The sequence below is a fragment of the Bos grunniens genome, chromosome 22 (assembly GCF_055505025.1).
Source record: "Bos grunniens cultivar Pamir isolate PY7600 chromosome 22, Bosgru_T2T1.0, whole genome shotgun sequence".
NCBI classification, from domain to species: Eukaryota; Metazoa; Chordata; class Mammalia; order Artiodactyla; family Bovidae; genus Bos; species Bos grunniens.
Window position 1 is genome coordinate 39,970,891 of NC_141186.1, and position 26,006 is coordinate 39,996,896.

General features: G+C 40.3%; 1 protein-coding gene across 15 annotated transcripts in view; it reads right to left on the reverse strand.

Annotated features, from left to right (window-relative positions):
- The window catches only part of PTPRG (protein tyrosine phosphatase receptor type G), a 777,241-nt gene that overhangs the window by 569,317 nt on the left and 181,918 nt on the right, over positions 1-26,006 (reverse strand). For 9 of the 15 annotated variants that reach the window (XM_086367088.1, XM_086367083.1, XM_086367090.1 and 6 more), the window contains exon 2: positions 4,333-4,443. In XM_086367088.1, coding sequence (XP_086223214.1) covers positions 4,333-4,443 — 111 coding nt within the window. Of the gene's footprint in view, positions 1-4,332; positions 4,444-18,639; positions 18,790-20,008; positions 20,075-21,902; positions 22,025-26,006 lie in introns of those variants that run through there. The other 6 variants (XM_086367086.1, XM_086367082.1, XM_086367089.1 and 3 more) reach the window with 4 other exon arrangements.

Sequence of the window (26,006 nt, forward strand, 5' to 3'; positions counted from 1 at the left end):
ATTGTTACTGTTTTTCTCAATGTAATTCTGTATGAAATACACCAAAAGGTGTCCCCCCCCCCTTTTTCCTGTTCTTGGTATAAGGAAAATATATCCAAAGATATAAAGCAATCTTGAAGTTTCATTATTATTAACAGTTAATGATAATAATCTTACATTTATGTTCTGTTTCATTTCTCCAATGCATGATGTTTTCACACTAAACTCACACATTATGACCACTCCTTTTTAGAGTAGAAATAACTAAGAACCAGAGAGACAGTCTATCCTCAGATGGGCACAACGGGACTAAAACACCAGTCTCCAGGCTCCTCAATAAACAGTCCTCCTAAGCTGCTGGTGTGCATAGTGGCATCACACAATAAGCCTAGGAAGTAAGGCTGTTGATCATTTTCAAATATAAATATTATCCAAGATGATGCAGTGACATTGAAATCACTTGCCTAGTCCTAACGTAGTAAGTCACACTATTAATGAAGTATGATCATGACAATATCCTTAAAACAAGTTCTCCACAGCTCAACTACTTATATAACTCTCCTCAAGTGACCGGTGGGCTGCTACCAGAATAATCAGATCAGCATCATTCACCAAACCCCACCCTGTACCCAAAGGCAACCTAACGATGAAGGACACCAGAACCCAGGGGCCCCAGGACCACCAACACCGATTCCTCTCCCTGTTCCACCTCCTAAAACATATCACTTCCTCATCTGTATTCTTCCCAGAATTTTTCAAAAGCAGGAACACAGGAATCACTGTGAATGCTAACTAGAACATTTGCTGGGGACATTTCAGCTCAAGGGAAATGCAAGGCCAGAAGAAAAAGAGAGACATGTTCCAAATCTCCGCACAGTTTTGTTTCTGAGTCAGACTAACATCTGCTCATGGGGGCAGGAGGGAAAGGGGACGACAGAGGATGAGATGGCTGGATGGCATCACCGACTCGATGGACATGAGTTTGAGTAAACTCTGGGAGTTGGTGATGGACAAGGAGGCCTGGCGTGCTGCGATTCATGGGGTCGCAAAGAGTTGGACACGACTGAGCAACTGAACTGAACTGAACTGAACATCTGCTCAAAACCCCCGGCTGTACCAATGTGATCAGGAGCTGGCAAACCTTTTCTGTAAAGGGCTAACTGATAATAGTCTAGGCTTCTTGGTCAAAGTTCTGTGTGGTAACTATTCATCTCTGCAGTCTTAACATGAAAGCAGCCATCAACAATAGCCAACAAAATGGATATGGTTGTGTCCCAATAAAACTTTACACACAAATACAGGTGGACGTTTGTAGTCTGCCAAGCCCTGAACTTGAGGATAGTTTGTTCGCTGAACCCTCATTCCCAAATCTCAAATGGGCAATTCTTATGAATTATGGCTGATAGAATTTAGCTTGCTGAGCTCCAAGGATTACCTAGGGATCTCCCAGTAACAATCATAGCACCCAGAAGAGAATTCCAATAACAACAGTATCACCAGTAACAAAAGTACTAATAGTGTGAAAAACAGCAAAAAGTAACATTAGGCACTTTATGCCCAGAATTTGTTAAATTTTTCACACACATCTCATTTCATTCCCATTAATAGCTTTATGAGGGAAGTTCTATTAATAATTCCTTTTTCAAAGATGGGAAGACTGAGGCTCCAAGCAGTTAAATGCCTTCCCAACATCATAAAGATATTAAGAGATATTAATGGTAGATATTAAATTGAATCACAGTCTACACACATGACTTGAAAAATCACTCTATCACACACAACACCAACCCCCACCCCCAAAGTATATCAGTGCCTTATCTTAGGAAGAACTAATACAAATTTGTGAATTAGAGTCATGAGGTTAACACCTGGACCATTAAACCCCTCTCTCATGAAGTGGACTACTTCACTATTGCTCAATTCAAAACCATTTCCCTCTACAGGGAAGTGCAGTTCAAGTGCCAAAGAACATCCTAAGACTTCTTGATGTGAAAACCAGTATTTCACCACTTTATTGAAAATAACCATTGATACCATGGAATGTTCCAGAAGATGACTATACACCTCAGCTGGTGACTCTCTTATGCTTTTCTTCTCCTTTTACTTTTGTTTTCCCCATTATGCCTAGCAAGTTACTTCAGTGGTTCTTCTAAGCCAGTCTATACCCTTCTAAGGGATTCTTCAAATAACTGCCTTATCCTGGCTCCAGAAAAAAGTACAACTAAAACAAGGGTTGACAAACTACAGCTTGTGGACCCTATCCAACCAGCCACCAATTTTAGTACAGCCTGCAAAGAATGGTTTCTCTACTTTTAAAAGGTTGGGGGAAAAAAGACTAAAATATAAGATTTCCTGACACATGAAAATTATAATAAATTCAAATTTCATTGTCATAAATACATTTCTGTGAGGACACAGCTAGTTTGTCCATCTACCTATGGCTGCCTCTGCACTACAACAACAGAGCTGAAGAGCTGCAACAGAGACCCCATGCCCTACAAGGCCCAAGACTACCAGATTCTTTATGAAGAGCATGCCAACCCACTGAAGATAACCTATGAGCTTTTCCACCGATACAAAGAAACTGAAGTCACTCAGTCATGCCCGACTCTTTGCGACCCCACGGACAGTAGCCTGCACTGAGTTCCTCCGTCCACGGGATTTTCAAGTCAAGAGTACTGGAGTGGGTTGCCATTTCCTTCTCCAGGGTATCTTCCCAACCCAGGGATCAAACCCAGGTCTCTCACATTGTAGACAGACAATTTACCATCTCAGCCACCAGGGAAGTCCACCGATATAAGCAGTTTTCAAATCCAGACACAATGCATTCCAGAAATACAAAATGGAGACTCGTCAAGTCCAGAGTTAAGACGATCAACCACTGCTCCACCCCAAAGACCACACTACTAATTATGCCCACTCTTAACTAAATAATGGGAAAAGTCACTGCCATCTGCAACCGTACATGCTGATGTCATATAATTTCCAATTTCCCAACAGCATTATTTTCAAAATTGATGAAATGTAAACAGCAGGCCACTTTATGCCTCCTCTTAACTTCTATCAGAGCCACAGAAAACAAAATGATAAATTTTCTTTGGGTTTCTTGGTAGGAACCGATATACATATATAATTTCAGCCTTCATCTCCCAATTTCCTTCATTTATCAGAAATGGTGACAAAAAAATTTCTAATTAGATAATTCTAATCTCAAGGAATGGGGTGTGATGGAAGACTTCAGAATCACTATCTGTTCTTGCAAAACAAAATAGATAGTCTATTCTCCCTAGAGGGGCAGGAGATTTATCAATAGACAAAAGGATGCAAAAAGCCAATAGATAAGGTGTAATTAAAGATCAGGCCTATAAATTTTATACTGACATATACTTAACAGGATTTGCAGGTGGAAATTCAGGGTTTAAGACCAGGGTATAATCATGACAATAATACCTTTCAGTTCTATGAGCCACAACATAGAAAATGCATACATTTATTATTGAGACTAATACTCTGTGCCTCCAAGCACTTTCATAAAAAAATTTGAATTATTCAGTGCTATAGTGATTTCCAAAGTGGTCTATCTTGCTCAAAAATTCCTCCTTAATTAGCTAAAAATACATTTCCCATATATTTTTGAGCATCAAAATCTCTTTTAGAGAGATTTAGATCACCTGTCTTTTTTTTGATAGTTGTTAGACGCATAAACCAGAAAGGCCTGTATATTCTTGTAGATTTTTTTTTTTTTGCCCCTTAAAATGTAAGAAAATTATTTCCAAAGTAGTACTCAGAGTTGTAATAATGTATACTCTCTCTTCACTGACTCCAAGGCGAAAAGTGAAAATAAAAATTGAAAAGAGCTACAGCAATATTGCAGTGGGCTGAAATATATAAAACTAGCAAGATCTGATTAGAAAATAAAGTTGCGTTTCTTAGATTAAAGCATAATAGGTCATTTTGATACGTGATGCTTTGCAATATTTAGCAGATATTTAGCAGCTTGAGACAAAGCTTATATTTTCTGCTCTCTGAAATCACAGCCTCTGGGAAGAGACAAGAAAAGGCCACGTCTTTCGGAAAATTACAAGTTTGGTACAATAACTCATTAACAAGTAAAGTTCAGAAATAAATGCAAATTGAGGGGAAAAGGCAGGTTGAGGAAACAGGTGGGAGAGATAAATTAAGGTACTTATCACCTTGAGGAAAAACAGGCTTGAATATTTCAACTTTCAGGGAACTACAAAAGGTTTGAACAAACAGAAATCAGGCGTGAAACCGATTAAAAGTGTGCCTTTGAGTAAGTGTAATGGGACGTGAACTGGCCCGTATGATCGCGATGGGAACAAGTCAACTTACCCGAGTAGGCCCAGTATGGGTCGCCCGAAGCCTTGCGCCTGCGGATCTGCGCCTGCACCGAGCTGCCCTGTCTGTTCTCGTGCAGGGTCCCCACGTAGCCCTCCGTCAACGCTGCAAGACAGGAGAGGTGCAGTGAGTCAAAACCGTCCCCCTGCTGCACCCAGGAGCGGTGTCAAATGCACACAGCCCTGTGACTGCCTAGAAGCACAGACCTTGGGGTAGCTGAATAGAACTTCCTGACTTTATAGAACAACAACTACAGGAGAACCTCAGGAGATTACAAGGATTATCATTAATACTAACAATAGCTTGTGTATGTGTTAGGTCGCTCAGGCATGTCCAACTCTTCGCGACCCCATAGATTGTAGCCTGCCAGGCTCCTCTGTTCAGGGGCATTTCCAGGTAAGAATACTGGAGCAGGTTGCCATTCCCTTCTCCAAGATCTTCTTGACCCAGGGTTCGAATCCTGCTCTCCTGCGCTGGCAGGCAGATTCTTTACCGTCTGACCAAACTACAGTGAATCTTTTCTCCGTACCATGAACCCGAGGTGCACTAAACCCTTTACATGCATTATCTTGTATAATTTGCAACACACCACCAGGCAACAGATGCACTGTTTCAGTAACAGGCCCATTCTATTGATAAGCAAACGACAGCTTAGAGTAGTTGAGTAACTTTAACAACTAGCAGACCTGGAACTCGCAGCTTTGGTTCCAACTGTGTGTATAAGCCTATACCCTAGGTGCAAAGTGCGTCCAGCCTTATTTAATATTCACTGAGCAAGGAGTCATTCCATCTCTTTTACAGATGGAGGAATGAACGCTCAGGGACACTGAGTATGCAGCAGATCAAGGAATCCAACATAAGCATGCATGGCACAGAGCTCCGGCCTCTACCATCCAAACACAGCACAGTCTCAGGCCTGGGAGCCACCCCATGATTAAGAACCAGTCCTTCACAAACTCTGTATCCCAGAGTCACCTATTATATCTGAAGATATGAAACCTGAAACCCTCCAAGGCCAGCAATGCTCAGAAAAGAAGCACTGTTTAATGATGCATTTCTTTGAAAACTCAAAATGAATCCAGTTTTCTACCCCATTATCAAGAGCTTCCATCTGCCTGCTATAGTGTTCAAAGCCCTCCCCTCCCAGCCACTTCATGGATGCAAATTTCTTCTGTGGTGAGCCCACACCTGACTGCCCTGATGTGTCAGAAGACAAGTATCACAGGTGCCCAGAATCCAAAATGAATTGGAGCTACACTTCAAACAATACATCCCAGCTGTCTGTGTTAATATTTAAATGCACCCAAACAAAATCAAGTGTGCCTCTGAAAGGCAAGGAAAATGGTTAGAGGAGCTATATATTCAGTTTAAGACTCTGAAGGCACCAAGAAAGCACAATACAGTCTCTATTACAAATTAGCCAGAGTAGTGATAATAGGAATCATCTCACCATGATGGCATTAATTTTGTTCACAATGTAATGGTCATGAAGGAAAATCAGGAAATATGTAAGTATTACACTTTATACTTGCATGTCAGTTGCCAAGACTGGCTTTAAAAGAAACAAAGCTTGAACAAGAGCTACTCCACAAATACAAGCCCTTTGGAGGGAAATGAGAATCTTATAAAATCCAGACACACATCAGCAAAGTAAACCAGGCGTCATGTATGCCCGCTGTTTGGTCCTGAATGACAGAGTCAAAACCTAAGTTACTAACCATTTTATAAGAATGATGGCGGTTTAGGTATATATGATCCAATCCATCCTGTACTCTTGCAGGTAAGCCATTCAGAATCTCAGGAAGTTGATCATTCTAAGTTTCCAGGGATAAAAAACAAAATTTCCCATTTCTTCATCTATTTTTTTCCTCCACTAAAGCAAACTACTTGGTTGACTTCATGGTCTGTTCATAGTAACTTGTGTTATCTTCATAATGACCCTATGAGGTTGGTATTTTTAGCTCTGTTTTACAGATAGGGAAACTGAGGTTCACCCACATAGCCAAATACCCATTAAAAAGTTTCCTAAATTGTTCGGCTTATTTCTGTGCATATAGGAGACATTTTATGTATCTGTTTACTACACTTCTTAGAGTTAATTCCCTCTAAATAATTACTCCCAAATGATCCTTCCTCTTTGTACGAGGACAATGAGTAAAACCCGTGCCCCCATTCCCATACATACCACTGGGGCCAGGGGCATGGTTGGCAGTGATTCAGTAGAGTAAATGAAACAAAGCCCACCCTTGGAGCTGCCAGGGCAACAGGACTGGCTGTCTCATCCATGACTTGTGACCTAGCCGGTGGAGTAGGGTATGAAGATTACCAAAACAGAGACACTGCAACAAATTTCCACTATGTTATCAGGTATTTAAAAAGCACCACATGCCCAGAGCTGAAAAAGGTGCTTTCCTCATAGTACCTGGTGTCATCCTTTATACCAATCCTGTGAGGTTGGTAGGTTTAGCTTAGTGATATATATGTTTGGGAATGGGGACACCAGCCAGTCCGAGAGAGTCTTCTCTCTCTTGCTGAAGGTATTATGACAAAAGTTGAAGCCTCATGGGGGTGGTTGAGGTTCGAGCACAGGATCAGCAAAGGTGCTCAAAATGGAACCAAGCCAGAAAATACAAAATCTATGGATCAATTCGGTTGAAAAAATTGAAGATCAGGACAAAGCCAATTTGAAATCAACCCCTGGAAGGCTTATAGTTACATGACCAATTACTCACCAATGCTTACTTTTCCCCCAATGTCACTAACGTGACCTTGGTGACCTTCAAAGAGGATACAACACCCAATAATCAATTTTTCCATGCAGAAAATGCTATTGTTGGACTAGAGTTCTCTCAACCCAAGCTGCTTTAAAAACAGAACAAAAAATAAAGACCCTATGCGTTGGACCCTGCCTCCAGAGATTCATCTTTAGTCTAAGGTGTGGAATCAAAATAGCAGTATTTTTTGTTGTTGTTGCTAAAAGTTTTCCAGGCTATTCTATTTTTCAACCAGCGATAAGAACCACAAACCTCCCTGCAGAGCTGGACCTTAGGCCCTGTTCATTGTGACACTGTCCACTCACACTCACAGCCTGTAACTTGCCAGGTTAAATAAGCCTGTCTTAATTTTAGTAAAGACCTGGCCAAATAAATGAATAGCCTACTGCAAGAATCACACCAGTGTGGTGTCAACCTGAGCACTTAAGACAAATATGAACCGAACCAGAGATCCAGCCAGATTCTGCTCACCAACAAATGAACCAGGTATAAAAGTAAAGAAGGAATGAGGTATAAATGAGGTATCCTCAAGGATATTAATTTATACACTTTATACCAGACCCACTAGAATCATAGTCTCCATACCTAGTATCCCCAGGTTTTTTTCTTTGCTAGAAAGTCTTTTATTTCTCAGTCAGTCATACATGAAGCATGTGTGCATGCTAAGTCGATTCAGTTATGTCTGACTCTATGTGATCCTATGGACTGTAGCCCACCACGCTCCTCTGTCCATGATAGGATTCTCCAGGCAAGAACACTGGAAAGTGAAAAGTAGAAGTTGCTCAGTCGTGTCTGACTCTTTGTGACCCCATGGACTGTACAGTCCATGGAATTCTCCAGGCCAGAATACTGGAGTGGGTAGCCTTTCCCTTCTCCAGGGGGTCTTCCCAACCCAGGGATTGAACCCAGGTCTCACACATTGCAGGCACATTCTTTACCAGCCGAGCCACAAGAGAAGCCCAAGAATACCAGAGTGGGTAGCCTTTCCCTTCTCCAGTGGATCTTCATGACCCAGGAATCGAACCGGGGTCTCCTGCATTGCAGGTGGATTATTTAGCAACTGAGATATTAGGGAAACCTAAGAATACTGGAGTAGGTTGCCATTTCCTCCTCCAGGGGATCTTCCTGATTCAGGGATCAACCCATATCTCCTGTATTTCCTGCACTGGCAGGCAGGTTCTTTACCACCAGTGCCACCTGGGAAGCCCCGATATTTCTCAGAACCTTTGAGAATATTAGGGAGCAGCAAAGGAGAACAAAGCCCAGCAGCAGTTACATTACCCATCCTGCTTGCAGTGTGGCGCTACAGAGTCCAAAGTTTCATCAGGTAAGTACTTCAGCCAAGTACTTAGAAGGAGACGGTAATCCCGACACTCTTTAACTGACTGCATACAAGCCACAGGTTTTAGGGTCTCACATCCGGCAGCTCTCCAAGCCCACTAAACTATCAGTGATAAAGCACATCTACAAAGACATGTCCAACTCAAGACACAGGGAGGTACGCATCAGAAGATGCTCCCCTGACTGTGGGAAGTAACAGAACCCATACCCCGAAGTGCAGGGATTTTCCCAGCCATCCAAACACATCACAAGGGAGTGCAAGGCCTCTGCTCTGGGCAGGGGGACTGCCTGTCTAAAGGGGGTTTCACTTGGGCCAAAAGGAAGGGGCGTGGCTTTGCTGTATAAAGACCAACAGACTAGAAGTGACAGAGGGCAGGGCCATCCCACGGAAGGTGGGTTAACTTGGTCATCACATACCCCAAAGGACTCAGGAATGACACAGATTGAACCCAGCAAGGTGAGAATGGGCAGGAAGACCTGCTTTGCAAGGACATGCTGTATAACCTATGAAGAGCGCCAAGGTCCCTGAGACAAGGAGCTCTAAACCTACCTCACACGACAGAGCTTGATATATGGGATGCGCTCAGTAATGAGTGACTGAGTGATTGAATGAATACACAAACACCAGAAAAACCGATGGTGCCTATGTTAGCGTCTAGAGTGTGTGTGTGTGTGTGTGTGTGTGTGTGTGTGTGTACGTATGCTTTCATGAGCCATAAGCAAAAACACTGTCTTCTTCCCTACTGTCTCGCTTTTTAATCACTGCTCACCTATCAGAAAGAGCAAACATCTAAAACATGAAGCTAGAAGGAACTAGCTGGAGGATCTAACAGGCAATTTTTAGGAAGCATCTCAGAAATGAACCAGGTGGCAAAGATCTTTACCACCCCAGCACCAGATTTCTCTTAACACATCAACTATTCATTAAAGGTAACTATATTTAGTTTTTCATTTTATTCCATCTATGTCAGTAGTGTGTGATTTTTCCCCCTCATGAGAACATAATCATGTATTACTTGTACCGCATAATTGAAAACACAATTTCAAGTCCCTTCTTCAAATGTATTTTGATCATATGACAAAGCGCTCCCTAAAAGCAACTTTTAAAAATTATTTGAACAGCAATCAAAAACTGTATACAGAGTATATTAAGCAACCTAACATCTCATTGGCAAGGAGCAAAGATTTACAAAAAGAAACAATCTGTGGTTCCCAAGTAAAGACACAGACTCAGCATACCAAATTCAATCAATTTTAATACTCTCTGCACTCTTCTGAACTCCAACAGCCAACCAACGGCAGCATGGCAGTGATATGGTGAGGTTATGAATCATGCTATTGATTTTCAATATCTTCTGTGCAGAAAATTAAATTATGTAAATGCATGCCTTTACGGATCCTTACCTTAATGTGAAATTGCTTACTTGCTTATGTCAGCAACTTAATTACACAATTAAAAATGGTGCATGCTTATGAAAATATCCAGTTTCACTTCTCAGAACAGACAGGAAGTGTAAATCTGCCTATAGTTATCAGGTGACTATCAAGAGGGAGGAGTTGGTATTATGCAAACATATATTCCATATTCTTCCGAGTTCTGCAGCACCAAGCCCACTATGGTTTATGGAGGTGAAGTCATATGAGGGCAAGAAGCTCAGGAGAGCTTGCAGTGGTTTATAATACTTCAAGCAATAGGGTTCACAGTGATATAACAGGTGGAGAAGAAAGAAAGAATGCCCAACACTATATACTGTTACGCACTCCTCTTCAAAGCGGTTGTGTCTGATGACACTCGAACCAACACACACACACACACACACACAACAAACCTGGACATGAGGAGTATTAAACTCGGAGAGCTTTCAAGAGTCTGGATAGTATAATAATAATATGACAATACGATTTTACAAAAGGAAAATCCAGCTACTCCCATCATCCAGGAGAATGTGTCTCTCAGTGCTGACAGGATAAAAGTAGAGATTTCAAAACCAATAGCGTTAACTAGCCAATGATTCCCAGGTCTCCCTCAGTAGGGGGAATCTTTAAGTTGGTTGTTATGCAGAAAGCTGACTGAGTGACAGGTCTTTTCATCAGGGAGTCTTCATAAACTCTATCACCTCTCACAACTTCTACGGAGCCTACCTCATTTCCAGCCTAAAGCAAAAAAGATAAAAATGTTTCCAGACCCAAGGGCCCAATCCTTTTCTACAAAAATATCCTAAGAGCTTACCTACCACAGAAGATATCAACAAAATGATTTCCTATGTGCATGATTTAATTTCCCAGAGCCACCAGACAGAGTTTGTAACAATAAATGTTTTTATTCTGGGAATATAAAGGCAGCTGTGTATCCCATCTGCCTTAACAATATCTTCAGAAGGATTTGGTGTCATCCTTTACTCTCAGTGTTTTACAGAAATGTTGACTTGAGAGGGGACAAAAAGTTTCAAGCCATGTTAACTTTCTGGCTGAATATTTCTCACACAAAGAGACCGGCTCATTTAACACCACATTAAATAACATTCCTGACATAGTCTTTCCATTGGTTTCCCTGTGAGAGAAAGATCACTGAAGCTACATAAAAATAAATAGTTACGGATTGATAAATGATGTTCTCTTTCAAAATTACAAATGTGTACACAGAAATTACAGAGTACAACTAATGTCTGTTTTTGACAAAAGGATTCCATTTACACGTGCATTTATATATGTGAAAATGAAAGAAAGTCAGAGGTGCCTACAAAGAAAGGAAAACAGTGGCCACCAAGTCTTTCAAAACGACCACACTGTTCCTCCACATTACTGTTTCATCTTACCAAAATAAATAACAATGTCCACTTTAGCACAGCAACGTCATCATACAGGGGAATGGGGGTGTGACGGAAGTTATGTAAAGGTGAAACCAGAGTCTGTTTATGAAGAGAACAGCCCCGAACTCCATCTACAACAGTAACATATCTTGTATACAAAACAAAATGTGTAGTGACACTTGAGGGTATTTCCACTTAACTATATGTCCAGTTCTAGGTGATGCCAAAGGGACTTACAAGCCTGGGAGAATTGGTCAGCTTCCATCCAAAAATGAAAACGTCAAAGACATTCTGGTTCCCCAGGGCCAGGATGAGAATTACTTAGGACGATGGATAGATGGCTCTCATATTAAGAGTCCTAGTTCTCTTCCAGAGTTACTGCCAAAAAGAAGCCCACTACAATATAAAATAAGCACTCACATTTTCAAATGCAGAATGTCTATTTCCAGAATGGCAGACAAGCAGTTAAGCAGCCTGTTTATATCTATTATAACTGCTCATACAACAAACAAATTAAAGATCCCTCAAGGATGATGAAATCTCTATCAAATATAATTTTCTCTAAATTTTAGAGTGCATTTAAGAACATTAAGTCCCAGACAATAGTCTAAAATGAATAAACCTTTATCTTTTTCGTGACTACAATGGGCAAAAGTATCAAATTATAGTTAAAGTAATTAAATATTCCATCAGGCTCTCATCTCCTTTTGTGCCTGTATTTCAATTAATTGCAGGAAAAGTACTTATTGAGCTTCCCAAAAAGTAGAATCAAAAAGTGCATTCCTTTGTAACTATTGCATTACAAATGTTCCCTCCAGTTGTTTGTGATACTGAGCTAACCTCAAATACAATAGATTCTATTACAGTAGATTATCTATTTTATCACATTCAAATGTACCTACTGTCCCAACTACAACAAAAAAAAGTATTTTTCATCATCTAAAGTGATAAAGATACCTAATAAACAGCCATGAATTTTTTAAGTAAAACAGACTACTAAAACTCAAAGGCAGTTCAAAGAAAGAAGAAATCACACAGCAATATAGTATCTTAGGTCCGGGAAATAGAAAACATATTTACAGGTTTGTAAAAAATGCCTTCAGACAGGTAGAGGCAAAATAATGACCTTCTCCTCCATATTTTACGTTAAAATAACACTGATTAAAAAAAGGAAGAATTTTTTTTCTTTTTAAATCTGACAAAGCTAAAAGAAAGCCCAAAAACTAGAGTGATTCATCTGCTCTCAATTATGTCACAGTTATAAAAATTTCAGAAATAAAAAAACACACTTCACAGTAGATCCGAGAAAAGGTACACTTAAATAACTGATTTAAATGGGGGCTCATTACACGTGTGATGAAAATCTGAAAAACATCTCGGTTCACTCTTGCTCAGAGGCACCCTCCTAAAAAAGAACTGGCCTCCTGACTTCAAACATCATACAGAAATAACCAACCCATTTTACTACTGCTTGGTTCTCAAAGAATCAAGTCTCTAGATTCCACAAGATTCCTGGGAAGATCATACATAGATAATATTGCAATAATGTCAACTGCCAGAAATCGGTACTTCTCATTTTACAACTGTGCCACCTCTTTGAATCCTTAGTGATCAACAGAACTGGCAGATTCAGCTTAGCCATCTCAACTGGTGGCCACTGTGGTAAATGTAGCCATGGACTCAGATGTTTTGTTTCACCCACTGTATGTGTATACATGTATTTGTGTTTAACTACTTGTCAACATGAGAAAATCTGAGAAAGAACTCTAATATCTGTGTTTATTAATGAGAAATCTGAACTTTGTTCTCAAACAGAAAAAAATACGCTATATAAGCAGTGAGTAGGTCTTCAGAGAAGAATCATGACCCCATCCAGTCCCACTGATGATGTATATTTCTTATCTAGTTTCTATAGGCATCTGGGTTTTCCACCCATGGCCTAACTCAGTAATAAGTTAGTTACTAACTCAGTCTTTGTCCATGAAAAAGGCACTATTAAAAGTACCATCAACATAGTGACTCCCATACTTCTTCCAATAATCCTGTGGCTTAGGTACAATTATTCAAAAAAGGCATGTAACTTTTGTTATGAACAGATAGCCTTGAACCAGATATTCCTCTCAAGCCTGCATAACTGACCCTATGCTACAGCAATTCTTCACAAAACTGAGTTTTAGGATTCATAACAACATCTGTGAATTAATAGTTACTCCACCTGCTCAAAACTAAATAAGCATCACAAGTTATAAAGTTTCTCCATGGGCCTCTGAAAACTAAAACCCTAACAGTTTCAAAAGAAAGGATTTGTCAAAGCCACTACTCCCACCACTATTGCCAATTGTCTGAGATAAAATCATGTTCTGATAGTTCAACCAGAAAAAAGTAGAGTGATTTTCCTAACACGATGTGGAAAATATCCAATTACAATTATACAAACATTGGTAATTTATCTGTAAAAAGAAAGTCTCTTACATTAAAGCAGAAAGAAATACAAAGTTAAATTTCAGTTAGGGAAACAAACTGAGACTCTAATTAATAAATTTCCTTCATTCATATTTTCTTTTGTTTCAAATTTATAGCTGGGACTGCCTGACAACTTTTTATCCCGTAGAAACAAAGAATAAACTTTAGAACTTGGGCCTTTTATATAGCTGAGGCATATATATACATATAGTCCCTATGAAATATTGAATGAAAAATATTCAGTGAGATGGGCATTCTTCATAGAACAAAAAGAAACCAGCAAAGAAAAAAACTTGACTTAAGTATTGTTGGGTGCCCACTGTAAAACTATGGTGCATCTTATCAAGCCTGGCAAAATGTGCCATAATGCACATTTCCAGAATTTGGAGAGAGTAAGCTCCACAGTGACAAAAATACCCACCAAGATAATTCCTGACCACAGTAGATGGGAGAAAACACACTGAAGGCACTTCAGTCCCTGGGCTCCGGGGTCACATACAGAGGGCATTCCAGACACCACACAGCTTTCCCCTAGACACCAGCCAGTCACAGTGTGGTCAGACCTGCCTAGCTAGTGAACCCAGAAGCCGGTGCCTCTGGGGCCACGTAACAGGCACTATATAAATCCAGGCTGGCCAGCCACCCCGTGGCCTCCAGCTGTCTATGTCTCAAGAGTTCTCTGCACTGCTAGGCAACAAAATACCCACTCGACCTCCACCCTGTCTCAGTAGTTCCTAACCCTTTCTTGCCAAAAGGAAGATTTCTAGCAAACATGGTAAGGCAGGTATCCCTGGTCTTTCCAAGGCAGAATACGACAACACCAAGGAACTCAACGACACACACCATATAGGGAAGCCTGGCGTGCTGCAGTCCATGGGGTCGGAGAGTCGGACACGACTGAGCGATTGAACTGAACTGAACATTACCCCCACCATCTTTAAGCTTTCTTTCCACTAGCAGGTTCAATCAATCCATGCATAAATTATCATTTGTGTACATGGTAAAACAAATACAAAAAGTAAGTGAAACAAGCATGACACAATAGGGAAAAATACTAGTAAGGAAGGAAAGTAAAAAGATCAGTCAATAAAGGAGATATCACTTTAGTTGAAGGCACTGATGTACCATATGGGAGGACAGAGGTCAAGATGGGGGGGCGGGGGGGCAGGCATGGATGAGAATACTGAGGCAGGAAAGACAGTGGCGTAAGGAGGCCAGCCTGGCTGAAGCTCCGTGAGCCGGTGTGGAGAGGAGGAGGAGGAACACGTGTAAGACCCTGCAGCATGAGCTCTAGGTCAGTCTGGGAAAGCAATGAAGGACTCCAAGTGAGCAATCAATGTCTCGTACGTGTTTTCCTTTAAAACAGCTTTCTTGATACATAATAGGCCTTAGTATATTTACAGAGCTGTGCAACCATTACCATAATCTAACTGTATAACATTTTCCTCAATGTATGCTTTGAAAAGGTGACTCTGCCCTGGCCGGGATACTGGCAAGAGCAGAAAACAGTGGCTCATCACCTAGGCCCCCAGGGTAAGTCAAGACAAATCATTCATAAAATGTACATTTGCACCTGTGTCGAGGGTGGGGGCGGTGGTGGGAAAGGGCTGTTCATGGAGGGAAAATTTAAAACAAATAGTAGCCTAATATTCACATCAGATCAGATCAGATCAGTTCAGTTGCTCAGTTGTGTCCGACTCTTTGTGACCCCATGAATTGCAGCACACCAGGCCTCTCTGTCTATCACCAACTCCCGGAGTTCACCCAGACTCAGGTCCATCGAGTCAGTGATGCCATCCAGCCATCTCATTCTCTGTCTCCCCTTCTCCTCCTGTCCCCAATCCCTCCCAGCAGCAGAGTCTTTTCCAATGAGTCAACTCTTCACATGAGGTAGCCAAAGTACTGGAGTTTCAGCTTTAGCATCAGTCCTTCCAAAGAAATCCCAGGGCTGATCTCCTTCAGAATGGACTGGTTGGATCTCCTTGCAGTCCAAGGGACTCTCAAGAGTCTGACCAAAAGCCTACTTGGTTTATTTTCAGTTTTATTTTACTATTACTTTCTACAATTTTCCCCTTTGCCCCTTTTCACCTGAATTCGGATTTGCACTAGTTTAATCAAGCAATTACTTGCTTTTACATGTCCAATTGGCAAAAGATAATTAATTAGAGACAAATCAGAAACATCTATTTACAAACACAATGGAGGAAAAGAAAGAAGGTCAGAATACTTATTATCACTATATTTTGTTTTAGAGCTAAATAGTGCATAACTATATTCTCAGTATCTTATAAGAAAAAAATTACCTGCCTATATAATGCTTATGGAGGTATACACTGCCTACTATGGATATTGAAGGTGGGTGAATTTTTTTTTAAGCAGTTTTATCATCATTTAAACATGGACAAGCGTATGGCTTTAAGCCCAACTGGCTTCTCTCTGCCTCCCCAAATGATTCTCTTAAAAAAAAAAAAAAACCCTCTATATTGGCATAAAGGCAGACACACAGATCAATGGAACCCTAGAGAGCCCAGGAAAAACCCACAGGGATATGGACAATTAACTCACAACAAAAGAGCCAAGAGTACACAATGGGGAAAGAACAGTCTCTTCAAAAAAAAATGGTGCTGGGAAAACTGGACAACCATATGCAAAAGAATTAAAACAGGCCACCATATTACACCATACACAACAATTAACTCACATTGGATTGCAGACGTTAGACCTGAAACCATACAATTCCTACAAGCGAACAGAGGTGGTAATCTCCTTCACATTGGTCTTACAGATTTTTATTTTCTTAAGGGATGGGATATGACTCCAAAGTCAAGAGAAACAAAAGCAAAAATAAACAGATGGGACTACATCAAATTAAACAGCTTATGCACAGTGAGGGACGCATCAATGAAACAAAGAGGCAACCAGCTGAATGAGAGGAGATATTTGTGAATGATTTATTCAATAAATATCAGAAATAAAGAACTCATGTAACTCAACAACAACAAAAGAACCCAATGTAAAAAACAGGCAGAGGCCAAATAGACTTTTTTCCAAAGAAGACATACAGGTAGTCAAGAGGCAGATAAAAGGTGGAAAGATATTCAACATCACTAACTGGCAGGGAAATGCAAATCAAAGCAACAGTGACGTATCATCCCACACCTGTCAGGATGGCTGTTGTCAAAAAGACAGCAAATTACAAGTGGTAGCAAGGATGTAGAGAAAAGGGAACTCTTAAATCTTGTGTGTGGAATTGTAAACTGCAGCCACTATAGAAACTAGTACAGAGATTGCTCTAAAAATTAAAAATAGAACTACCATATGATCCAGTTCTTCTACTTCCGGGTATTTACCCAAAGAAGAAAACACTAATTTGAAAGGATATATGTACCGCTATCGTAGAAGGCAATGGCACCCCACTCTAGTACTCTTGCCTGGAAAATCCCATGGATGGAGGAGCCTGGTAGGCTGCAGTCCATGGGGTCACTAAAAGTCGGACACGACTGACCGACTTCACTTTCACTTTTCACTTTCATGCACTGGAGAAGGAAATGGCAACCCACTCCAGTGTTCTTGCCTGGAGAATCCCAGGGACGGGGGGCCTGGTTGGCTGCCATCTCTGGGGTCGTACAGAGTCGGACACGACTGAAGCGACTTAGCAGCAGCAGCAGCAGCAGCAGCATGTACCGCTATGTCCACTGCAGTGTTATCTACAACAGCCAAAGTATGGAAACAAGCCAAGTATTCATTGATAGATAAATGGATAAGAAGATGTAGCAGATACACAGTGGAAGACTGTGTGCTAAGCTGCTCAGTTGTGTCTAACTTTTTGTGGTCCCATAGACTGTAGCCCACCAGGCACCTCTATCCATGGGATTTCCCAGGCAAGAATATTGGAGCAGGCTGCCATTTCCTACACCAGAGGGATCTTCCCAATCCAAAGATCCAACCTGCATCTCTTGCATCTCCTCAATTTCCAGACAGGTTCTGTACCACTATCACCACCTGGGAAGCTGATGGAATACAACATAGCCATAAAAAAGAAGAAAATCTTGCCATGTGCAACAAAATGGGATGGACTTTGAGGGTATTATCCTAAGTGAAATAAGGTAGAAAAAGATAAACACTATGATTTCACTCATATAAAATCTAAAAAGCAAAACAAATGAATTAACAATATAAAACAACAAAAATCACAGATACAAAAGCAGAAGGGTAGGGCACACAGTGGGAGAAGGCAATGGCAGCCCACTCCAGTGTTCTTGCCTAGAGAATCCCAGGGACGGGGGAGCCTGGTGGGCTGCCGTCTCTGGGGTCGCACAGAGTCAGACACGACTGAAGCGACTTAGCAGCAGCAGGAAGCACAGGGACAGGGGATAGGGGTGTGGGGGTGAACTTTATGGTGATGGATGGCAAGTAATGGTGGGGATCACTTCGAAGTATATATAAACACAGGATGATAATGTTCTACAGCTAAAACTCACATTATATACCAATTTTACCTCAATTTAATGAATAAATTGTTATCTGCCTTAATAAAATCAAAAGCCACATTCCACTGTCACAACAATGACAAAAAAAGCCCTGTCTCTTCTACAAGTGTGAGCAATAGAACAGTAAGGAACCTGAGTGAAGAATAATTAATAAATTAAACTATAGGAGTTCATCTTTGCACAAGAACAGAAATTTTGTCCTTAGTAACTGTCCAGGAATGTCTATAGTTACAAAAAAGTTTTCAGGGACAAATATACATTGTGACTGGTAGGACAATAAATTGCCAAATTACTTCTCTCTTCTTTATTCTAAGTCCATATATAGGACCATTTCTACTTCCTGAAATACTGAGAATCAAACCTTTCATAGGCTTGATTCAATTAAGGTAGATCTGCCCCTGGAATTTAAGAGAAAAAAATTACCCAAGCAATAAGGTAGTATTGCCCAGGCAACCACTTTAATGTTGATACTCGGAATATCCCAGGGCTTCAAGCGATTTCTGTTATCTCCATTTGTATTATGCATTAGCTTCACTTCCTTTCCAGCAATAATGTGGTTTGCTTTGTTCTCAACTGCAGAAAGAAATCATCAGAAGAAATATTGTGCATTCTGCTTTGCTTCAAGAGGAGTTATTAACTTCAAATAACACAAAGCAAGTCTCAAGGAAAATAATTTTAAAGGGCTATTACAATCTTAAATAAAATGATTTAATTAAAAACTCTAACCACATGGAAATTTTCATCAGATCACATCAAGATGGCTAAAGCATTTATCTGTAAATCAGCTTTAACTAGCTCTAAAAGCAACGGCTTCAACTAATTGTATGAAATAGACTCAGTTTGCTTTTTTAGGAAAAAGAAGTATTTAACCCAAAGTCTGTTTCTGATGAACAACTGGCAGCTCCTAAATAAGCAATTTTATTCTTGTTTTCATTTTTGGTTGCGCCTTTTCAAACGTCTGCCTCTGACCAATTATACTGCAAGATCCACTTGAAGAGTCAAATGGAAAAGCAGTTTTATGACTTTAGAAGAGTTAAGTTCAAAATTGAAAGTTCAGTTCTGTTCTCCTCTCCTATTTGTACATAAGAAGCTGGATAAAATCAATTTCAAGGAGACAATTTCAACTCTCAATGTAAATCCTTTTATGACTCTGCAATATAGTCAAAGTGGGGTTAGGAGGGGGAATAAAAAGACAGTTTCCTTTATTTTTTTTTTAATATAATGATGCCGAAAGGCAACTTTGTATCTTTGGAGGCTCCCCTATCAGGCAAATTGAATGGAACAAACTGTTCCTTTGATTTTTAGACAGCAGATGAGAAAGATATGCAATAAAACACTTAGAAACAAATTGGTACAATCCGTGTACCAGAACTACAGGCCTGAAGATTACAGAAATCCTGAGTGAATTTTGAAAAATAAACACTCCTTTAAATATTGCTTGCAGAGGTTTATTAAACACATTCACTCTTAAATATCACTTCTGCATAATCAGTGAGTGAGTATTAAGTGAAAATGTGAGAAAAATGGGTGGGGCTAGAAGCTGGCAGAAAACTTCAGGTTTTTCTTTTGCACCACCCTACAGTTGGCAAACCATTTTTCTCATATTTCCCACAATAGAACCAAAAAGGCTGCATATTTTAGGCAATGTAGAAATCATATATGATCTCTCAGATTTTATTCAGGAACCAATGTTTCCGAGAAAGGAGTTTGTGAAATGCATTAAGGACTTTTCCCTTCACTCAGTATGAGAGAAGATGTTATAACCAGAGAGTTCATATTAAAATAATTTTACCCAGAGCAGAACGATGCTAAATCCAGGACAAAACAGTAGTGGAATGGGGGAGTGGAGCTAAAGATACTGTGGAAGAAAGAAAGAAAAAAAAAAAAAAAAGGTCGTTAATATGTTTCAGAAAGAAGTATTTTTTTAACCTCTATGTAAACATCAAAAAAAAAATCATTCCTATAATTCCTCCTGTATTTCTTTAAGTCTCTAAAATTAACAAAAATAATTAATAAAGATGCTGAGATAGCTAATATTTCTTTAGCACTTAACTATGTACTGGGAGGCACCGCATTCTTCAGCTGGATGATCTCATTTAATCTTCACCAGAACTCTGAGGGGTAAATCCTCCCAGCTTTCTAGTTCCCAAGGCACAAAATTGTTAAGAACCTTGTCAAAGTCACATTACACTGCACAGGACAGAGAAAGGAATTCAAACCTAGACACTTTAAAGAGACAGAAGAGGAAAAATGAAGCTCCACTGAGACCTCCCTATAAAGTCTGCGGGTCTGTAACAGGGAAATAGATGGTGCATATTTAGTTCTTTTTTTAAAAAAATTAGAGACCTAAACATTAACACATAACATGTTTGGAAGCTACAGTGACCTCTGAACCAGGTCCATTCTCATATTACACATTCTTTTCCAAGGACCCCTCAAGATACTGAGGTTGCCCCAACCTATGTCCCCGAGAAGAAACAGTGTATTTTCTATTGTCCTTTAAGAGATTTCACACTGAAAGAATCTCCTATAGAACTCTCTAGTTGCAACTAAAAATACTATGATAAAAGTGATAATTCCTGAAAATTATTACAAGAGCTTGCAAAGAGAATTCTAACACTACAGCCTACACAGGAAGGCATTATCCTAACACCAGCTAACTGCTGAGAAAACAACTCATTCTCACCACAACAAAAAAATAGGATGTTCCACAAAGGCATATGTTCACATCTGAACTGAGAACTGGGGATGAGAAGAACCCCTTCCAACTATACTGTCAAATACAGGAGTCACCTGGGGGAAACCCTGAACTCTGCTGTGCTATAAAACACACAAAAGGATTTCAAATGCTTAGTAAGAAAAAAATTATCATCTCATTAGTATTTTGTTTGGGATACATTTCACAATGATATTTTGAATATACTGTATAAAATGAATCTCTACCTAAACTGCTGGAAATATGTTGCTTACTTCCTCCTAACACTCCTGCCCCGAAGACAAAAGGTGACCTGGACTCATTCAGTGAAACCCTCCCTTTTCCTTCTCTCTACCGACCCCAGTCCCACAAATTAGAGGAACTCAACTGCTTCTTTTCCCCCTCTTCTATTGGGTAAGAAGCTAACCCAATGGGGCGTTGTGGAGGATGTATTTTTATAGAGGGATCTGGTCCCCTGGTTTCTGCACTGCTCTAGCTTTGCAAATGTAGGGCTCATGAATATGCCTGGAGGTCTGATGCCTTGGCACTGAAGAATACAGGAAAAAAAAAACACATCATAGAATTTGGCATTTGGACCATTCTGTTTTTCAGAAGAACTAAGTTGAGAGGACACAGAGCATATGCAGAGAAGAGAACAATTTCAATTCAGACATGACTATTTCTGGAAAACATAACTAACGAATCACTATGTTCACCCTGGGAATGCAGTTGCTCTTTCTGCAAGGACCGTCAGCACTTGCCTGGTAGCCCAGTTGGTAAAGAATTCGCCCGCAATGAGGGAGACCTGGGTTCAATGCCTGGGTTGGGAAGATCCCCTGGAGGGCATGGGAACCCGCTCCAGTATTCCTGCCTGGAGAATGGACAGAGGAGTCTGGCGGGTTACAGTCCATGGGGTCACCAAGAGTCGGACATGACTGAGCATCTAAGCACACCACAACACATGCCTTTAGGATCATTCCCAAAATCTTACCTCCAAAAGCAAACTTTCTAAGAAGTCTCAGTATTCCTGAAGGTGCCCAGTTGCCTATATCTCAGTGCTGGCTTTCTAACTTCATGCCTACCGCGATACAATAGGAGGTGCCTGGGGTCACACAATCCTAAAAGCCCAAAGTGAAAACTGTCAGTCACTCAGTTGTATCTTACTCTTTGTGACCCTATGGATTGTAGCCCACCAGCCTCCTCTTATCCATGGAATTCTCCAGGCAAGAATACTGGAGTGGGTAGCCATTCCCTTCTACAGGAGATCTTTGCAACCAAGGGATCAAATCTGGGTCTCCTGCATTACAGGCAGATTCTTTACCATCTGAGCCACCAGAGAAGCCAAAAGTCCAAATCTCTGGTTTAAAGTTTTGGTGAAGGAATATACCCCTAAGATCACAATTCTCTTGGTCTACAGTGAGGCTCCAGAATACATTTTTTAACCAACTCCCTGTGGGATCAAATGTAGGAGATCAACAGACAACACTCTAAGGAGCACCAATTTGCTCAAATCATCATTAATTTAGCCACTGCTAAAGGAGGGCAAAGAAAATGAAAATCTTTTACAAAATAAGTTTAGAAAAATATTTTTAACTAAGCCCTGTTAACTGACATGTCTGCAGAAAGCCTTCAGATAAAAAGTGTGTTCTGCATTTCTTTCCGCTTTGGGTTTTGAAGGTCATGGGACTGACAACAGATGTGGCCTGGTTTGAACCATAAAGGTCTGCACGGCTAATAACAGTGTGTAAAAAAGCACAACAGCTGAGGCATGTGGCTGCAACAGTTGGTGGGCTGCAGCCCAGTAGGACAGCCCTTGGCTCTGCCAAAACAGACGGTCTCCCCTGCAGGCCAGCTGCCCAGGAGCAGGTCCAGCAACTTCCATGCCCCACGGTAACCACAAACCCATTCCATCAACAAAATCACCACAGGCCTAGGAAGACCTATCTAAGCATACCTAAATTGTACAATAAGATGCACCATCATTTTCTGGGAGCAAATGAAATAATGAGCCATTACTTTTCTAGCAACAACAATCTTGGGGCTATGAAACTGATCAATAATCATATTATCACACGTCAAGGCATTCCCATGATATATTCTTTTTTTAATAGCATTTATTGCTTTTGCTGATTATAAAAGCAATAAATATTTGTCGTAGAAGCACATTAGGCAAAGTACATTAATGAGCAGAGTACATTAAACAGACAAGAGAGTACATTAAAAACCATAAACAAGAAAATAAACATAGCCATAACCAATGTTGGTTATGTTACAATGTTGGTTTATTTCCCACCCCTGTTTCAATAATCAATGCCTTTTTTTTTAATGTGTGGCGAATCTTTCAAAAATGAGTATGTGTTAAACCTTATAACCCCCAAAGTGGAAGAATATGGACAAATATAGCCTATTTTCATTAAAATTACAAGTACCACCACTAATGGGCCATGTGACTCCACCCAAACGCAACTGTCTCATAAAAAAAAAAAAATGCTGCTGCTGCTGCTAAGTCACTTCAGTTGTGTCCGACTCCGTGCGACCCCATAGACGGCAGCCCACCAGGCTCCCCCGTCCCTGGGACTCTCCAGGCAAGAACACTGGAGTGGGTTGTCATTTCCTTCTCCGATGCATGAAAGTGGAAAGTGAAAATTGAAAGGGAAGTCACTCAGTCGTGTCTGACTCTTCGTGACCCCATGGACTGCAGCCTACTAGGCTCCTCCATCCATGGGATTTTCCAGGCAAGAGTACTGGAGTGGGGTGCCATCGCCTTCTCCGAGGAAAATGCTGTGATCACTTTAAATTCTGACATGGTCTACTGTGAACAACTTTACCTTTCTCCTGGAATAATCTAAAGTAACTAAAGGCAAACTCGGCAAACCGACAGCCTACTACATACAGAACACAATGTTCAATGTTTCATGTGTTCCGATCAGTTCCAATATTTACAAAAGGAAAAGGACATGTGACAATCCAAGCTCTACTTCTCTCTTTAAAAATGTTAACATCGAGTCATACAGAACCATATGACAATAGTTGGCCCAAGATACAGTTTCAGGACTCTCCACCAGCATCCCCAACAATCACTAATCTTCCCTCAGTTGGGAGGCCAATTGTTCCTGCTCCTGTGTCTTATTTTCAGTAAGTTACTGTGTGAGCGAGTGAGTTTGCAAACCCTTTAGGGAACATCTAGTGTATAAAACAACAAGATACCCCCAAAATATATATATATGTCTGTATACAGCTAACTTAGCAATCATCTTAATCAAACACATACTAATGTGCTAAGCACCATTTTTATCCTTTCACCTTTCAATTCTCACAATATCCCTAAAAGCAAGCACCACTGTTCAACCCATTTTAGATGACCAAAACGGAGGTTCAGAGGTTAACTGATGTGCTCAAGGTAACACAGGTGAAAAGGACATGGCAAAGTCATGCCCAAGTCCAGGACCGCACAGTAAGTGAACTGTTCAGGGTTCTCTACTTCAATCTTCTCCAGTCACCCATTCTTCTAAGAGTAAGAATAAGCTAAGTCAATATGAAAAACATGAATGCTTTCTAACAGAGCGAAAGGAGGAAGTGAGGATAGGGATAAGACTGAAAGTACCATAAGTCAACAGAAAAGGGGGAAAGTAATGAAAATATCACAAATAGTTCAATTACAATCTTGTAAATGGCTTCACCTTTGGACTAGCCATCCACACTAGTGTAAAGTAAATAAAACTCAGGCATTGTCCATCTCCATGGTGTGACAATACCTCACAAAGAGCTGATGAGAAAACATTATCCCAAACGTGGAAATAAGGTAAAGAGAATGCAGCATGTCCTTTCAATGTCACTGGAGTTGTATTTAACAAAGTCATCTCAAAATTATTTAATTTCTACAGGAAGGTATCATTGTTTGACTTGCTATTCACTACAATTAAAGACCAGGCTCAGTGAAGTTACAGATTAACCTGTAGATGGGGAACCAGTTTCAAGAAAGAGAAACAGGTTATGGTTTTATAACTCTGTAGGAGACTGACTACTATTGAATCAAAGCTAGCAATCACATTTTCACTGTGAGCTACAAAAACTGCTTCCAAATGCCCTTCCAACCAGCTTGGCCATATTACTATCTCATTAATTATTTGAATTTTATATGCGTTAATTCTGCTTGAGTAAGAGTCATGGTTTTAACTTTTTAAATTAACATCGTAATTTGATACTGCAATGCCTTAAACCACTTTTCTGAGTAGCTAGGACTCCAAGCGCCTCTTTCCTCTCTTCTATTTCCAAACTACTGTAAATAGAAACATGCCACAGAAAATTAAAATTAAATTCTACACCTCAATCTTAGTATGTGGAACACCTTAATACATCAGAATCTCAGGGAAAATAAGACAGTCTAATAGAGAAGATTTCTAGCCATGCAAAAAAATATGAACAATCCTAATTTAAAGACAACAGAATTCAACCACTAGCCTTTAATAGATTATAAAATGGTCTTACCAACATCTTATTCATCCCAAGTAGAAAACTGTCCACTTACAATCATGTTTAGCAATATGATGGTACTTTCTACTTAACGGTTGTATAGTTTCAATACAAAAACCCTTAATACAAGTGAGATCAGGTAGCACATTCCCTTAAAATTATTCATCCAACTTTTCTTGCTACAGTCTAACAATGAATGGTTTTTAACCATTAATCCATGTACATCTCTACCCATGGTGGGGGTGGGGATAAAAAAATCAAGTCATAAATCAAGAGATCCTTTCACCTGAAAGGGATTTTAAACAGCAGACAGAAGGATAACCAGATGCCCAGAAGACAAAGCCACTACACATAAGCCACAGTAATGAAACTTGGCTGCAGTTTGAAGATAAGAACTACAGCTCCTCTCAGATTTATGTGACAAGGTCATAGAGGATGATGATTCACTGGAAATATTTAGGTTAGATTAAATGTGTGGGCAAGGCCTGCCCTCCACCACCCACCTCAGCCACAGTCATAAACTTCTGGCTCTTCTCCAGCTAAGATTCAACAGTACCTTATTTGATACCAAGAAGGCAAACACCCAGCATTGCCTCTTCCATGTGCCCATCCTAAACACAAG